The 18,046-nt window shown below is 43.7% G+C and overlaps 2 protein-coding genes across 2 annotated transcripts; both read right to left on the minus strand.

The window, feature by feature from the left end:
- Positions 1-235: 235 nt before the first annotated feature.
- Positions 236-17,758, minus strand: LOC141626417 (uncharacterized). The gene is made up of 4 exons (XM_074440246.1): positions 17,584-17,758; positions 1,512-1,775; positions 1,090-1,430; positions 236-1,021 (listed from the first exon to the last, which is right to left on the minus strand). The coding sequence occupies exons 2-4, from the start codon at positions 1,519-1,521 to the stop codon at positions 890-892; spliced, it is 483 nt and encodes a 160-aa protein (XP_074296347.1). The 5' UTR covers positions 1,522-1,775; positions 17,584-17,758; the 3' UTR covers positions 236-889.
- On the minus strand, positions 11,894-13,789 carry LOC141632355 (uncharacterized). The gene is made up of 3 exons (XM_074444908.1): positions 13,614-13,789; positions 12,682-13,136; positions 11,894-12,492 (listed from the first exon to the last, which is right to left on the minus strand). Exons 1-3 carry the CDS (start codon positions 13,787-13,789, stop codon positions 11,894-11,896), a joined length of 1,230 nt encoding a protein of 409 aa, XP_074301009.1.
- Positions 17,759-18,046: the final 288 nt, after the last annotated feature.

Below are 18,046 nucleotides of genomic sequence, written 5' to 3' on the forward strand. Positions count from 1 at the left end.
AATGTGGATATGGTAAGTTCAATATTAAGGCAATGTCCTAGTAGGCTAACTGAGGAACATGAACTAGAAAATTGTTCCTCCTGCAGGAAGTACCCAATGTGCACGTGGTCGAAACAGAGGGATTCGAGCATCCTGATGGACAGAAAGCTCCCTGAACCACCAAAGGCACCTCAACAAGTACGAAGCCAGCACATAAACAGAAAGAACAAAAGAATTGCTAGCAAAACAACAGAAGGAACAAAACGAAAATTTCATAAAACACCCCTCAACAGGGGAACTTGAAAAGCAAATATATTTGCCCCTCCTACGAGGCAATACAAAAGTACCAAAAGGTGCCAAGCACCAAAAGTCAGATTACAATGGGCCACCATACAGGGTGCCCAGCAAAACATCAAGATAAAATTTAAAATTTTAAATGCCTAAACTAGACAGCAGCATCAGAATTTGGGGCGGCATCAGCAGGAACATCCACAGGGATGTTAGGCTCTACAACAGCCTCTTCTCTAGGTGGACCTTCTCCTCTCTGACCAACGGGGGCTTCCTCCATGACCTCCTCAACTGATGCGACAACTGGTTGCTCAGTCCTAGCACTGGTCTCTCCATCATCACCACCCAGCAAGTCATTGATGAGGCTGAAGTCCGGTTTGACTGGATATGCAGCATTAAACAGCCGTTCCTCCTCAGCCAGGTCCTAGTTGGAGTGCTCACCCGCCTCAAACTCCTTAATGCATTTGATCTTTGTTTCCCAGGCGGAAACCAATGTAGAGTCCAAGAGCATGTGCTTCAGCAGCTCCACCTCCTTGTGAGCCTCTTCCATACGCCATTCTACCACCCTCCTCTCAGCATCCAGCTGTTTTTGGGCAGCTGCCTTCTCCTCCGCCAGATTCTTCTAGGCAGCCACGTTCTCCCTCCTAGCCAGCGCCAGATCTGCCTCCACCTTCCCCAGGTTGACATTGAGGTTGTTCACCTCCCCCTTAAATCTGGCAACCACCCTAAGCAGGAACATGCCGTCCTGCAAAACCTGCCAGAGGAACAGTCAGCAGCACGAATATAATAGACCAGCAAAACAAAAAGGGAATTAAAAGGTACCTGCAGGGTGCGCCCATGAGCTTCATCTAGCACAGCAGGGAGGGGAGTATTTCCCAGAGAATGGACAGCAGCCGGAAGCAGGAACTGTTCCATGTGAGGCCAGAGAGGTACCCCACTGGAGCCATACCCCTTAGAAAGGCGGATTACAGTGGAAGTATTGGGCAAGGGTGGTCTAGGAGCCACTGTGGCAAGAGGAGCAACCTCAATAGGGACATGCGTGCTAACCGGCTCCATTTCAGCAGGGAGCGATGGCCTCTTCCTTGGAGAAGGACCGGAGGAGACAGAAGCAACTTGCTTCCTCTTTCTATCCAGCAGGGATATGGAGGAAACAGGAGTATTCCCTAGTACTGAAGCACAGTTAGAATATAAACACAAAATGACCGTGTAGCAAGAACAAATACCCAGGAAAAACAAAGCCTTACCAGACGACATCTGGAATTCGGCAGCTAGGGGTTGTTGCTGACTGGTGGAGGTACCAACTTCCTCTTCCTCCTCTTCCTCTTCCCCTTCTTCTTCTTCCTTCTCTTCTTCCTCCTCTTGCTCTCCTTCACTAATGTCAAGAGGTACGAAGGCAGATCCACCAATAGGGGAAGAAAGTACACCAGGGTAAGAACGAGTTGCAATAGGGAGAGTAAATAAACGGTCAACCACACTATGATCTCTTGAGGGAAATGGCTGCTTCAAACCTGCAGTAGTACACCAGTAAGAACATTAAAGTAAAAGAAAAACAAGAGACACCCAGAAACTAAAATTACCTTTAGAGGCCCCCCACTTATCAAATAAGTACTCGGGGGTGGGGGTAAGAGAGTCAATCTTAACAAAGATGAATTTTGTATTCCAGCCTTTATCCCTCACTTTGGGAGGAAGGATAACGATAGGGTTGCTGTGGTCGCAAGACCTCAGGGTAATCAGCCCGGCACCAAAGGGCCTGAAAGTATAGAGTAGGGCAAGGTCACCCGAACTAATCCCCAGATCGTGATCCTCAGCAAGGATACAAAGCGAGACCGGAATACGCCATGCATGAGGCGCAAGTTAGCAGATTGCCAACCTATAGTGGCGTAGGCTCCTTTGCAGCAAAGGAGGAAAAGGAAAAGACAAACCCTGGGTAAAAGGGTACTCGTACAGGCACGCCCAACCGGGATTATGGGCATCCGGCGCCTCCCCAGGCTGAGGAATGTGAATCACGACCTCCTGCCCAAGGCCAAACCTCTCTCTCACCTCCTCGAAGAGGGCGTCAGCAAAACTGGAATCACACAGATAGTGGTCTGCGAGAATCCAGAGAATCGGAAGGGAGAGAGAGCAGCAGCAGATGGACCTCCACGGGGAGGAGGAGGAGGAACTGTATGGCGGATAGACTTTTTGACCATAATTGCGGAGTTTAGAGGCGAAAAAACTAAGAGAGAGAGTAAAAAGTGAGAAGTTACCTGGTGGATAGGGAGATTTTATAAGAGAGGGAGAGTAATAGGGTTTTAGGAAAGAGGTTAATAGAAGACGGAAATAAGGGAAGTGGGAGGGGAGAGGTGTATTTATAACAAAAAAGAGGGGGTAAAGAGAAGGAATTAAGAGAGGAGGTTAGCAGAAGAGAGTTAAAGGAGGAAGTTAGGTTGAGGAGCAATCGAGGAAAAGGAAACGTGGGGAAGTGGGGAGTTATTGAAGGAAAATGATTGATTAGACCTCTAACGGTTAGTCTCATTGGATAAGGGTGCAAGTGGGCTGACGTCACACTACGACATCACCACTACATGCAACATCCAGGAGGCAAGCAACTCCCAGCATCCATCGAGCGAGAACAGAACCTGGCAGTTTCTTGGGGGTAATTGTATGGGTAAAAATACCCTCTCATTTTCATCATAACGTGGCAACTCGCTATTGGGTAAAACAGAAGCACACGGATCAATGACAAGGCAGCAGACTGCTAAACACCAGAAAGAACAAGAGGGGATGAACCTGGACATTCAAATAAAGCGGAGGCCACGGATGAATCCAATAACAAGCAATCAGTAGGAACGTTGAAATAGTCAGCATGAACATTGCGGTTACCAGCAGAAGCTTTGACAAAGTCAGCAACCACTTCCTATTTCATAGGAAGTGGAGCGTGTGGTTGAGAAAATATAGGGACATGTGCGACAATTCAAGGAAGATTATAAAAGAGCAACAAACAGGAGATTCAAGGATATCGGATTTCTCACTCATCCCACTCAGAGAACCAACATTCATCATCTGCAACAAATAATAATCCACACACTTAGAAACATATACATCGTGCATATCATTTGTACTTAGTCGTTTGGAGATTACAGCTGTTCCTCCTGATTGTTCTAGCTAGGTTTACCCTTGAAAACTATTACTACTAGTGGATCATTGCTGGGATACCATTCCCCCCGCGGTTTTTCCCACATTTTGGGTTTTCCGCGTCACCATTTTGCTTGTGTCATTTGCCTTTCGTTCCTTTTCGTTTGCTTTGCTTTCGTATTATTTGTTTACTTTCGTTCTCGTTATGTTCTTACTACTAATCTACTTAAGTCCTTAATATCGTATTTTAATTGAAATAGCCGCATTGACTCACAAATCTTTAGTCGGTAAAATCTTACCAAAACACTATCCCCTTTAAAACATAAGACATCTGAGCCTTCTCCGTCTTCAAGTCGTTATGACCATCTTCCCATGTTTTTGGAGTACCATGACCATCTTTGTCGTTAACCATAATTAACAACTTCCTAAGACAAATTTATTAAGGAATAAATCTAAACCTGGCTCTGGTAACCAATTTGATGTAAATCTACATAAACGAATGACAGTGAACAGATCGAAGGACGTTCGTTGATGAATATTGAGAACCTGTATGTTTTCGTGTGTAATAGTTTGAATTGTGCAGTGGAATTTATTGTGTTTGTTGTTGTTGTCGTGAAAATATGACAGAAACTTGGATAGAATAGCTAAATCTGGATCTAACCTCCTGAGGTTATAGCTCGATTTGGTATAACTCAACCTCGCAAGGAAGAGTTCTAAACTAATCTCGCAAGACTAATCTGAGTTGCTTACAAATTGTAAACTTTATTGAAATCTGAATGTAATCTGAAAAATAAGGCCACAACCGGTCCTTACTTATAGTCCTACTTGAAGTCATCAATCTGACTATAACTCTAATTCCTTAACTTGCTAATTAAGCTATCTGATTCTTCCTAAACTAACTAGGAAATTTATTTAATAATTAACTACTAAAAATCAGATTTGAAGAAGCTAAATAAAACTAGGATTATGAAATAAGAGAGCTTTCCTAAACTTATTCGAAAACAAATAACAGCATTAAATTAATTAAGCTAATTCTGCACAGTTTAGGAAAACTATGTATTATACACGGCTGGAATTCCGTGTTTCCTACAAGACATTGGAAACCGTGCCTTCACTGCTTCCTCCTTCGTTGCACTCCCATTTCAGCATCGTCACATAACTTGGACCCATTTTGAAACCTTTTGTTATTTGAGTTACATTTCGACTAATGAGTACCTCATTTTCGCTATCTTCTAATGTTCCCGCATCAATTAGGTTTGTGGTGCTTGTTTTGGTAAAAATTTACCGGTTATGAATATTTTATGTGAGTGATAGTGATTAGTCTAATGCCAATTGTGGTTTAAAATGCAACGACATGAATAACTAAATAAAGGCGAATGAAAAGAATGACACGGAGGATTTGTGGTGACGCGGAAAACCCGGTGTGGGAACAACCGCGGGGGGAGTCGGAATCCCGCCAAATTTGCTCTATGATCGAAAATAATATGCCCAAGTAAGGAAATACAAGATTAATTTTAGCTAGCGAGTAATCGCCAAGAGTAGACGGGAATTTTGAGAGGTGTTGTGTTGATCTTTCTGCCGTTCAAATGCCCTGAATGCTTTTTTCCCTTTGCTTTATATAGTCTTCGAAAATAGGTTTAAAGTAGGTAGACTTCCTCCTGCCTCTGCTCCTGGATTCTTGGATGGTTACCATGAAAATAGGTAGTAGTTACTTGAAAAGGTCAAAGCCCAATCTTTTCCTTTCTTCCGTACGTGGGTTTTCCTTGGCCCAATTTGTGTTTGTTGTTATTTGATCTTGTGGTCCACATCTCGCCACTTCATCAATTCTATACTCCTCTCATCCGCCAATCCTCGTGTGCCACGCGGCCAACCTTTTGCCATCCTCTTCACAAGTGAAAAGTTGCCACGTCTTAGGTGTATAAAAGGTGATTTTTATCCATAACAATTGCCCCCAAATTTCCCTCTAAAATATTTTTTAGGCGGGAATTTCTGTTGCGATGCGGAGAACTGACGGAGCTTATCAGTTACCTTAGCCTTGATAACTTCCCTACCTCTCTCAACTACCGTAATAACTCTCCCACTCTCCCACTAACTCTTCCTCTTTCTCCTTTATATCCCCTCGGTTTCCTCACTCCCTTCATCTTTCCCAACTTTTTTCATCATCACTCCCTCTTCCCTAACTTCCCCTCCATCAATCAGTAAAATTATTTCTCTTTTCCGGCCGTTACAGGTATTCCGTCTTTTTCCTTACTTCTTTCCCTTCACTGCTTTCTTTCTTTTCTTTCTTTGTGCACAATGTCTCGAGAATTGGCTTCTTCGTCCTCGGCCTCGGATTCAGCGATGCCATCTGATGTTTTTCTCTCCGGCGACGTTCTTTCCGCCAAACATTCTTGTGATTCCGACTTTACCTCCGAGGATCTTGATTATATCAAGAAATCCTTTGGTTTTTCTGATGATGTGGTGTTTCACATCCCGACCCCTGGTCGGAAAGCTGATTCTGTGAGGGAATGGTGGATATGCTTGTACGACTACGCTTTCCGTCTGGGTCTGCGATTTCCTTTCTCTCCCATAATCCAGGAGTTTCTGAACCTGAATCACTTGGCCATCTGCCAAGTAGCTCCGTATATTTGGCGGACTTTACTTGCTATTGTAGCTATGAATAGCCGATTTGGCTATGAGATCGGTCTTCCGGACCTTGCACACTTGTTCTCGGTCAGGTCCCTCAGTCGGGGTCAAGTGACCATTCGGGTTCGGGACGGGGAAAAGAATTGCGTTATCTTCCCCGTGAAGCCGGATGATAGCAAATGGTTCTCTCGCTTTATCTTTCTCAAAGTTGATACCCTTCCTCCTCCGACTGACTACATTGTCAGCGCCTGGCAGTCAACAGATGGTATTTGCATGCCCTTATTCCTGTGTATTTTCCTTTGACGCTTATACTTCCTTACTTGGTGTTTTTTGCAGGTCTGTGCCACTTGCCTAAATCTTCCGACGGAGCTGCGTCTCTTTCCAAGCTATTCAGTCCACCTCCAGAAAATAGGACTTTCCCCAATATGGTTCAGGATTCTGCTGCTGTGGTGAAGAAAACAGCTGCTGAGGAAAAAGATTGAATGTCGATTAGTGCGTTGTTCTTCCTTTTTTGACTAGGTTCTATTTCTGGATATTTCATATATCTGGTTTTGACTTGATCTTTGCTGCTTCCAGGTTCTGCAAAATCTAGAATTTCGCTGGACGATGTTCTGGCTCAGAAAGGAAAGGAGCAGGTTGCGGTTGCCCCCAAGCCTGCTGAGAAAAGAAAGTCTACCCCTGCCCCTGGTTCTGGACCTCGTCCCAAGAGAAGGTCTGCTGCTGTTAGCCGGGCCAAGGAGCAGACTCTTATCGAAGCTACTTCTCTAGCTGTGAGGCCTCCACTACCTGGGCATGGGTCATCTGCTTCTGGGGGTCCCCCGGTCCCCAAGCCTATTCCTGCTTCTGTCCCAGCCAAGTCTGCTTCTGGCCCAATCCCAACGTCCTCGAAGCCATCCCCGCTCCGAGCTACCTGCCGCTTCGGGTCCCCTACTGGGTCAGCCTCGGTTCCAAGTCTGCTCCTACTTCTGGGGTTATTATCTTTACACTTCCAGACGATTTTGGAAATGCTAGGTCTGCGAGTAACTTCTACTTAATGAACCAGATGCTTCTTCCAGCTCCTAGGTCTGCGTTGGATAGCAAAACTTTGCCTGACTTGGTGGATCGTGCAGCTGAGCATTCTTTTGAGGTAAACGATCATTGGTTGCTGCCATTTTCTGTTTTTGTTTTTTTTTAACACTTGGTTCTGGTGCACCAGTCCTTCCAGGTGGCTCTGTATCTGCGGGAAAAAGTGTCTCTCCTGGTAGCAGAAAATGCGAAACTCCAGAAGCTGGCGAAAGAAGCCAAGGAGGATAGGCTTAAGACCCAGGCTGATCTAAACAAGTCCCAGAGTTTGCTGTTGGAGGAGGTCACTCAGAAGCAGAGTTTGCAGAACAGTCTTTCTATTGCTGAAGGGCGGATTTCTGGTGCGGAGGGGAAGGTTGCGATCTTTGAGAAGAAGGTGCCGATCTTGGCGTGCCTCGTGGCGAGGGACGTACTTTTGAGGTGGAGAAACGTGCTGCAGATGCTGAGAAACGTGCTTCAGATGCTGAGGCTAGTGTTGCTCAGATCCAGGAGGAGAAGGCTTCTGACGTGCAAAAGTTGAAAGAGACTTTGGTGAATGCTCTGTCCTATGCTGCCTTAGAAACGAAGATCAAGTGTATAAAAACGTTCCAGAAGGGAGCGCATTTGGCCTGGGATTTAGGAGCTGAGGAGGGGAAGCTTGCTGCTGCTTTCCCTGATGGTCTGAATCTGGATTTGCTGGCTGGCTTAGTGGAACCTAGTGCTGCTTCCGTTGATGATCCAGGTGCTGAGGATGAGGTGAATTCTCCCGCTCCTGACACTCAGACAGCTGCTTCTGAAGCTGTGGAGCATATTAACATAGATTAGTTTTTCTCTGCACCTGAAAGACTTTTGCCATGTATAGTTAGTTTTTGGCCCTATGGGGCATAACATCTTTATTTTGAACAGTTTATGTATTTTGGTCTGGTTCTGGTGCCAGACGTACTTTGCTTTTGCAACTTAAGTATTTTCTAATGGTTATCTCTTTGTGTCGTACCGTTTCTGGTGCTTTGATTTGTGCATGCACGTCGTTTGTTTGGCCATCGCTGTTAGATTGCTGGCTAAGGGGTCTAGTATGCCCACTCGTCCAGAGGATCCAGGCTTGCGTGGGTGCTAATGCATCGCGGGAGGCTGGTTGTCCCGGTTGTACGTGCTTAGCCACGGACACACGCCTTCTGTAATGAATACAGGCTCTGCCAGATTAGTTTGCATTTTATTTACTTGGCATATTTGAAAAAATTTAAATCATTCAAGGTGGTTTTACAACTTAAAATTTAGTGGTTTTAAGATACGAACAAGGCTGTTTTAGAACCAGAAAACGTTCAGAATCATAGGGTATTCGGATCCAGAAAGAAAATATTTAGGAATAGGAAAATACTTTAGAAGTAGGAAAATATTTTAGAGCCAGAAAAATATTTGGAGATATCAAAATACTTTAGAGACAGAAAAAGATTCAGAGCCAGGAAATATGTAAGGCAATATCTAGAACCTGGCTGAGCTGTATCTGGTAGGTTGGGTACCCCGTTGTTGACCATGCTGGCGACTTAAGTGAAATATTTTTTTCAAGTGGGCGATATTCCAGGATCTGGAAACCATTTGCCCTTCCAAAGTCATGAGTCGGTAGGCTCCGTTTCCAACTGTGCTTTCTACTTGGTATGGCCCCTCCCAGTTGTAGGCAAATTTCCCTGCTTGCTGGTTCTTGGTATTCTAGAAGACTTTCCTCAGGACCAGATCTCCCACCTGCAGAGTTCTTACTTTTACGTTCTTGTTGTAGCTTCTAGCCACAGACTGTCGGTAGGAAGCCATCCTGATCTGGGCGCTGGTTCTGAGTTCATCTATCGTGTCCAGGTTGCTTGCCATTTCCGCCTGGTTCCGGTCTTCTGTGATGCATCCATATCTGTGAGTTAGGACCCTGACTTCGGATGGGATGATCGCTCACACTCCGAACACCAGGCTGAAGGGGTTTGCCCGTTGCAACCTTTGGTGTGGTTCTGTCACCCGAGAACCGAGGTAGCTCTTCTGCCCATTTTCCCCCAATCTCCTCTAGTTTCTTTTTCAAGTTTTCAATGATAATCTTATTGCTGGATTCAGCTTATCCATTGGACTGGGGGTTCCTAGGAGTAGATTTCTGCAACGAGATATTCCACCTAGCACAAAAAGCTTCCGTCTTATTTCCAATGAATTGGGACCCATTATCACATATAATTTCAGATGGAATGCCAAACCTGCATATGATATTGCGTTTAATGAAAGATATCACCTGGGTTTCTGTAACCTGGGAGAATGACTCTGCTTCTATCCATTTGGAGAAGTAATCCGTCATGGCGAGCATGTAGACTTTGTTTCCTGGTGCTCTGGGCAATGGCCCTACTATGTCCATTCCCCACTTCATGAAGGGCCATGGTGAGATAACCTGGTGCAGAGGCTCTGCAGGCTGGTGGCTAACGTGGGCGTGCCTCTAGCAAGCGTCGCATCTTTTTGCGAACTCCATGGCATCCTTGCGCATTGAGGGCCAGAAGTATCCCTGCCTCAGTGCCTTGTTGGACAGGCTCCTGCCCCCTGCATGGTTTCCGCATTCTCCACTGTGGAGAGCATGCAAAACAGCCTGAGACTCTTCCCGATCCAGGCATCTGAGGTAGGGTCCAGCGAGGGATTTCCTGAATAGAATACCATCAATTAGTATGAATCTGGATGCTCTCATTTTAAAGCTCCTTACCTCCTTTTTATCTGCTGGTAGGACGTCATTCTGCAACCGGTCTAGGTAGGGTTTCCTCCGATCCGAGTATTTTCTTCACTCGCTTGGTGCTTTGCACACCTTTTCTCGCTTCTCGCCGAGATTTTAGTGTTGCTTTGGCTCCAAAGACGTGGACAATTGGTATTGTGGAGATCGTTCCTGTCTTGAAGGTTGCCCCTAGGGTGGCTAGTGCGTCTGCTTCTGCATTCTGCTCCCTGGGGATTTGCTTGATGTTGAATGTGACAAATCTGATTTTCAGCTCCTTTACTACGTCTAGATATGCCATCATCCTGGGATCCCTTGCCTCATAGCAGTCATTAACATGGTTAACTATAAGCTTAGAATCACTGCAAACCTGAAGGTGTCCGATTTTCGATCCAGAGCGCCTTCGACCCAGGATTAGTGCCTCATATTCTGCTTCGTTGTTTGTGGCTTTGAATTCACATCGTACGGCCTGGACTATGAGGTCTCCCTAGGGTGATTTGAGGACCAGTCCTACTCCTGCTCCTTTGGCGTTGGAGGCTCCGTCCACATGTAGCTCCCATACTTGCTCTCCTTTGTCTTCTTCCAGATTCAGGATGTCCCGTTCGGCCCGGGTCCGGAGTCTTTGGATGTGTCGGACACAAAGTCTGCCAGAGCTTGGGACTTTATGGCCGTACGGGGTTCGAACTTCAAATCGTACCCGCTCAAATGCACGGACCATTTAACCATTCTTCCTGACAATTCTGGTTTTCTCATGATAGTTTTAAGAGGATAATTAGTTATCACAGAAATTGTATGAGACTCGAAGTAGGGACGCAATTTATAGGATGCAGTAACTAGCGCAAGAACAAGTTTTTCTAGTTACGTGTACCTGGTCTCTGTCGAAAGCAGAGACTTACTGATGTAGTATACTGGATGCTGTGATCCTTCCTGCTCTCGTACTAGCACTGCACTGACTGCTGCTTCTGTGACCGATAGATACAGGAACAGTGGTTCTCCTGGCTCTGGTTTCGATAAGAGGGGTGGGGTGCTGAGATAACGCTTCAGCTCCTGAAATGCTTTCTCGTGATCATCCGTCCACTCAAATCTTTGGCTTTTTCTGAGTATATCATAGAATACCCTGCATCTGTCCGAGGATCTGGATATGAATTTGTTTAAGGCTGCCACTCTTCCAGTCAGGCGCTTAACGTCTTTTGGTTTCTGCGGTGATTCCAGCTGTAGAATTGCTTTGATTTGTTCGGTGCTGGCCTCTATCCCCCTGTGGGTCACCATGTACCCCAGGAACTTTCCACTGGATACTCCGAAGGTACACTTCGTAGGATTCAGCTTCATTTGGTATTTCCTGAGGGTATTGAAAGTTCCTGCCAGGTGTTGGTGGTGCTGTGAAGCCTGCTTCGATTTGACGACCATATCGTCTATGTATACTTCCATAGTTTGGCCTATTTGCTCTTTAAACATCATGTTTACCAGCCTCTGATAGGTAGATCCTGCATTTTTCAGTCCAAAAGGCATGACATTATAACAATAGATACCTCTTTCGGATCTGAACGCTGTCTTCTCCTGGTCACTCGGGTGCATCTTTATCTGGTTATATCCGCTCCAGGCATCCAGGAATGTCAGCATCTCGTGGCCCGCAGTCGCATCCACCATGGCGTCTATGTGTGGTAGAGGAAATGGATCCTTTGGGCAAGCTTTGTTTAAATCCGTGAAATCGACGCAGACCCTCCACTTGCCATTCTTCTTTGGAACCGCCACCACATTAGACAGCCACTCTGGGTACTTTACTTCACGAATCTTTCCTACGGCCAGCAGGTTATCTACTTCTTGGGTTATGAACTGGTTTCTTTCAGAAGCAAATTTTCTTCTTTTCTGCTGCACAGGTTTATAGCTTGGATCCACACTTAGCTTGTGAGTTATCACACTTGGGTCTATCCCTATCATATCATCATGTGACCAAGCAAAGCAATCTATGTTAGTTCTCAACAACCGAATGAGTTCTTCACGAATTTTACCTGTACACTCAGATCCAATGAGAACAGTTCGTTCTGGGTGCAGCGCGTCCAGGATGACTTCGTCTAGCTCTGCTTGCTGAGGCTCAATGTACTCGTCCTGGATGCGCTGGCTTTGTAATTGCTATGCGGGTGAACCGGTTGTTGGCTTCAGAGCCACCTTGTAGCAATCGTTAGCTTCTTCCTGGTCCCCCCATATCTCTTGCACCCCCCAAGGTTTTGGAAACTTCAGGCATTGGTGGTACGTTGAGGGAATTGCTTTCATCTCGTGGATCCAGGGCCTGCCAAGGATCACATTGTAAGTAGAGGGCCCATCAATAACCAGATATCTTACCTGTTTGTTTACACCCCCGGCGTAGGTTGGGATGATGATTTCTCCTAGGGAGTGCTTTGTTTCGCCGCTGAAACCAACCAAGGAAATTGCCTTCTTTGCTAGATCTTTCTCGGTGAATCCCATTCCTTTGAGTGTCTCCATCATGATCAAGTTGACGGAGCTTCCGGTATCCACCAGGATCTTCTTCACCTTGCAATTTCCTATGGGAAGCATGATGATTAGGGCGTCGTGGTGTTGTTCTGGAGCAGACCCTGCGTCTGTTTCGTCAAAGGTGACTGACGGCAGGTTCTGGTGATTAACTCTGCAGGAGCTTTCTAGTCTGTCTCCTTTAGTTCTGGTTGCGTGCCTCTTAGCTGCTGAATAGGTCAACCCACATAGCTCCGATCCACCTGTAATAACATTCACAGTTCTAGAGCAATGAGGAGGAGGGGATGGCAGAACCTGATCCGCTGAATTTACTCTGGTTATGTTTCTGGGTAGGAGGTGATCCAGATTTCCTTGGTCATAGTGGAATTTGACTTCCTTTCTGAGGGAGTGGCATTCATCGGTGTTGTGGGTGTTGCTGCCGTGGAACTCACACTTCTTGCCTGTGTCTCTGCTGCTGGGGTTTCCTTCTGGAAGTTTTGGCCATCTGACTCTGCGTCCCAGCTCCTTCAAGGCCTTGAATAGTCCTGCGAGATTGGTAGTGAAACCATACTCACTTACTTTTGGAGGCAGATCTGCTTCGCCCTTTCCTTCAGAATTTCCAGAAACTTTATTCACGCTCCTGCTGTAGGGTTTGGGTCTTTCAATCTTTTTCTCTGCTGGAGCCTTTCTGGATACTGGATCTGAATCATAAGTGCCTCTTACAGGTGCAGAGTCTTCTTCCAGCCTCATGACAGCAATTGCCTTTGATTGTACTTCCTCAAAGGTAGTGCAGGGATGCATGGTTAGGTCCTTGTATAGCTGTGAATCCTGGTGCAGTCCTTGGCGGAAGGCTTGGATAGCGGTTGCTATATCGCACCTCGGAATTGACACCTTCTCCTTGTTGAACCTGTTCAAGTAATCACGGGTAGATTCCTCAAACCCTTGCACTATCCGGTAGAGGTCACTGGTCTGCTTCTCCGGCTTTACTGCTGCGAATCTACGGTTGAAGGCATTGACTAGGTCGGCGGCCCGGATATGCTTTTATTAGGTAGACCGACGAACCACTGCAGGGCTACTCCTGACAGTGTTGAACCGAAACCCTTGCACATACAAGCTTCCTTTAGAGATCCAGTTGCGGTTATCACCATCATTTTCTGCTTGTAGTGGTTGATATGGTCAAGTGGATCTGTGGTTCCGTCATAGAGTGTCATAGCTGGCGGCACACATCCTTTAGGGACACCGATTAGAGCTATATCATCCATGAAAGGTGAGTCTGCGTAGCTATCTCTCGGCTGCTTTCTCCAAATGGACGGGACGGGCTACGCCCGGTATCCTATACATTAGCTCCCTCGCTCTCACGTATTGCTTTGCTCCAAATAATTACCCGCTCTCCGCAAGAGGGTTAGAAACAAAGTGAAAGGAACCAGGAACCGGCGGTGTACCTCCTAGCCAGGGTGCTCCAGAAAGTTGGCCTGGTGCTGGGTGACTGGTTACTGATGTTGCACTGATTATGGATCCAGGCTCCACTGGTAAACTGGTTGCAGGATGGAATTGCTGCATTGGGGACAGGTCCAGATTGCCATCCTGGTGTCTGGTGTGCGGGGGTACCTGAGAAGGGTGGAAGGTTAGATCCTGAAGGGGTGCTAAACAAAGCGTTACTTGTTGTCTGCTGCAAACTAGGTGGACTATCAAATGATAGGCATCCCAATCCTCTGGGCTAAATTGGTTCGATGGGTGATGTTCCTGCCAGATCCAGTCTGGTGACTAATTCTGATGGAATTGATCGACTCTACCCTCCGCCGCTGGTTCTGGTAGGAGCCTCTGGCGCTGATGCTGGCTTGGTCTGGACTGCTGTTACGATCTGAGCAATCAGGTTCTGGTTGTCCTTCCTCAGGTCCTCAACGGCCCGACGCAGAGTGTCCATCCCCTGAATCATCACCTGCATCGGATCGAGCGCTGGAGATCCTCTGCTTCGGAGAACTTCTGCGCCTGAGCTTTCCTGGGTCGGACTTCTGGATACGGCTTCACCTCTGCTGGGGCTGCTTTCCCTACTGGATTTAGACTGACTGGGTGCACCTGCTGCCTTCGGAATCTGTGGTGGCTTCTGAGGCTGGGGCATGGCTCTGGTCGACATGCTGACGGGGATCGTCTGGCTGGACGCTGGGGATGCACTGACTGATCCTGCGGATGCAAAAGTAAGTCCTGCTCCACAAAACAGGGCTGACGTACTCTGGCTGGTTCCAGACATGGTGACGGCTGGTTCGGTCTTGCGAGGTTTGGCTATAGAAAATGATCACTATGCCCCACGATGGGCGCCAAACTGTTTTGGTAAAAATTTACGGGTTATGAATATTTGATGTGAGTTTTAGTGATTAGTCTAATGCCAATTGTGGTTTAAAATGCAACGACAGGAATAACTAAATAAAGGCGAATGAAAAGAATGACACGGAGGATTTTTGGTGACGCGGAAAACCCGGTGTGGGAACAACCGCGGGGGGAGTCGGAATCCCGCCAAATTTGCACTATGATCGAAAATAATATGCCCAAGTAAGGAAATACAAGATTAATTTTAGCTAGCGAGTAATCGCCAAGAGTAGACGGGAATTTTGAGAGGTGTTGTGTTGATCTTTCTGTCGTTCGAATGCCCTGAATGCTTTTTTCCCTTTGCTTTATATAGTCTTCGAAAATAGGTTTAAAGTAGGTAGACTTCCTCCTGCCTCTACTCCTGGATTCTTGGATGGTTACCATGAAAATAGGTAGTAGTTACTTGACCCCAATCTTTTCCTTTCTTCCGTACGTGGGTTTTCCTTGGCCCAATTTGTGTTTGTTGTTATTTGATCTTGTGGTCCACATCTCGCCACTTCATCAATTCTATACTCCTCTCATCCGCCAATCCTCGTGTGCCACGCGGCCATCCTTTTGCCATCCTCTTCACCAGCAAAAAGTTGCCACGTCTTAGGTGTATAAAAGGTGATTTTTATCCATAACAGTGCTCGAAAGGCTGAGATGGTGAAGTAAGTCCTTACAGAGAATACAGGTTTGAGTACCTTTTGTCCAAACCAAATTATCGACTTTCAAATATCTCTACATATATTTGTGAGTCACGCGTACTCTGGTCCAAATGAGAGGAAGTAACACCCCTTCTAATTTATTTATTCTTATCATTTTTATTATTTTTTGAGAAGTATTTAAAACAAATGATAAAATCAAATGAATTAGAGAAATTACGAGGACAACAATAAGTTAATCATAAAGAAGTAGCAAAATAACAGTATAAAGTGGAATAGACAAATAAGATTAGAGTGGAGACTATGAAGTATTGTTTCTCTAAAGAACATCCCACCTTCAGAGAGTTAAAGACCATAGTGTGTAGATACAAAAAGAAAACAAGCATAAAAAGAGTGAAAAGTAGAATATAGAAATAAGATAAGGTATGAATCACAACAGGCTTGGTCGGACAAACATCCAAATGTAAAGTTAGTACTTCCATCTATTAAGACTAATGCATCATTCGTCTTAACATTAAGACGGATTAAATATAGCACAAAAAAAAAAACGGATTAAATATTATCTCATTTAAACATTTAAGACAAATTTTTACTTTTGCCTATACATTCTGTTTTATCTTAATCATACTGTTTGACCCGTTTTAAACTTGAGACAAATACAATCGTTTTTCAAACAAGAATTTGTCCAAAAAGTAACACAAAATAAACTAAAAATGTGATTGGTGATCAACCAATGAAAAGAAGGGATCCTCACGTAAGGAACTTTAAAGGCCTGAGAAAGGTCTCAAGAAGAAAATAGACAAAAAGATAGCAAAAAATCTTGAGTACAAGAGTAAAGAGTTACTCAATTTAGGTTACTTTTGGAACAACAATCATTAGGAATTATGGATGATGGCACGCAACATTTCACACATTTCCGCGTTTTTTTTTTTTTGTTTAATGTTAAAAGGATGAAAGTGCATTTCTAAGCACGTTAAGGTTTTCTATGGTTTTGAGAGACAAAAAGAGGACGGGCTTTTGATTATTAGAATATATTAACTCCTATTCACATTCGAGTAAATCTCTTATAAAACGGTGTTACAACAAAACATTGTTAAATCGTCCATAAATCATCTTGATGTCCTTCTCACCCAAACATATTAAGCAGTAAAAGTTATTTTTATGGGTTATCTACCTAGTATAAAAGCTGAGTTCTTTAAAGGATTCTCATTGGCTGCTGCTTTTTAGGGATGAAAAAAACCATTTTTTTTATGTAGGGACCGCCACTATCTTAGTAGGTTTAATTACACCTTTATTCTTTTGTTACTCTTATTTAATTATCGATTAAAAATTTACACCAAACTATACATTATACAATTACTGACATGATATTTTATAAATTTTCGTAAACATAACCTATTACAAGAAGATTTGAAATTTTTCGTAAAAAATAAATTAATAAGAAATTTTATTTCAAATCGAAAAATTATAAACTTTAAAATAAATACAAACAAATATAAAAAAAAAACGAAATATAACCTAACCAATATAGTACAAGTAGGTTTGAAAATTTTCGCAAAATAATATAAAAATAAGACTTTTTTTTCAAATCGATAAAATATAAATTTTAAAATAAATGCAACGGAATAAAATAGGAACCAAATATAAGCTTTGTATCATACTTACCTGAAATTTTTCCGATTATTATCTTTAATTGACCTCAATATTAAAGTCAAATACTTTAAATTTGCATGAGATCAGGTAGATGAATAAAGAGAGGGTTTGATGTATGTGCGGCGAAATACACAAATTGATGGAAAGGGTGAGAGTAAGAGAAATATCTAGAGTTGTATTTCAACTATTCTTTTTTCTTTTTTTTTTACGTAAATTTTCTATGACTTATTGGATGTATGAGGCAATGATGGTTGTGTATTTTATTGATTAATAGCCGTTATTAGAATAGCTACTAGGCTTCATGCTCCTTCCGTCTCATTTATATATTTATTTTTTATTAAAATATTTCTCATATTATGAAAAAAGGTAAATAAATAAATAAGATGGAAATAGTACTAATTTGTGTTAAATAAATATGGAAAACAATATATAATTGTAGACTTACTTTTGTGATTGTATGTTAATAAATACACAATCAATACTAAAAGAAATTAAAAGTTAGTATATGTATGAAATTACTTGCTTGAAATTAATGTAATAAAGTAGATGGACTATCAGCTTACGAAAAATAAGACCTACTTGAATTGCATTACGAAAAAATGGCAATCAGCTTCAATATGCTTCGTACGCTCATATAACATCATGTTTTGAGCAAGATATAAGGTAGATGGACTATCAAAATATAAGACTTACCTGTCTCGACGATCTCCTTCCCTAATCTTTCGACATCTCATTCCTCGTTTATAGGTATCCGACACATTTAGGCGTGCCCGCATGTGTCCGATGAGTGTCGGTGTCAGAAATAGGACAGCTAGTTAGGAGGAGTGTCCGTGCTATCTAGGCCGAGGCATAGAAGGCAAGACATACAGAAAATGCAAGAAAACCATTACAATTTATTCCATCAAGCCTTTTTTTAGGCCAAATAAATATCACCAACCACCTAAAACCAATGGTGTTTCTAGAACTTCGTTAATGGGGTTCGATTTTTATAGACAATTTTTTTAACGCTAAACTCACTATTTTAATTTATCGGTAATCTATAAATATAATGTTTTTTTTTCTTAAAATAACATTAGCACCCAAAAAAATTTTATGTTATCTATGACAATTGTGAGGATTGAACACATGACCTTTGGAAAGTAAAAGGTAGCTCATA

Source organism: Silene latifolia, chromosome Y, assembly GCF_048544455.1.
Source record: "Silene latifolia isolate original U9 population chromosome Y, ASM4854445v1, whole genome shotgun sequence".
NCBI classification, from domain to species: domain Eukaryota; kingdom Viridiplantae; phylum Streptophyta; class Magnoliopsida; order Caryophyllales; family Caryophyllaceae; genus Silene; species Silene latifolia.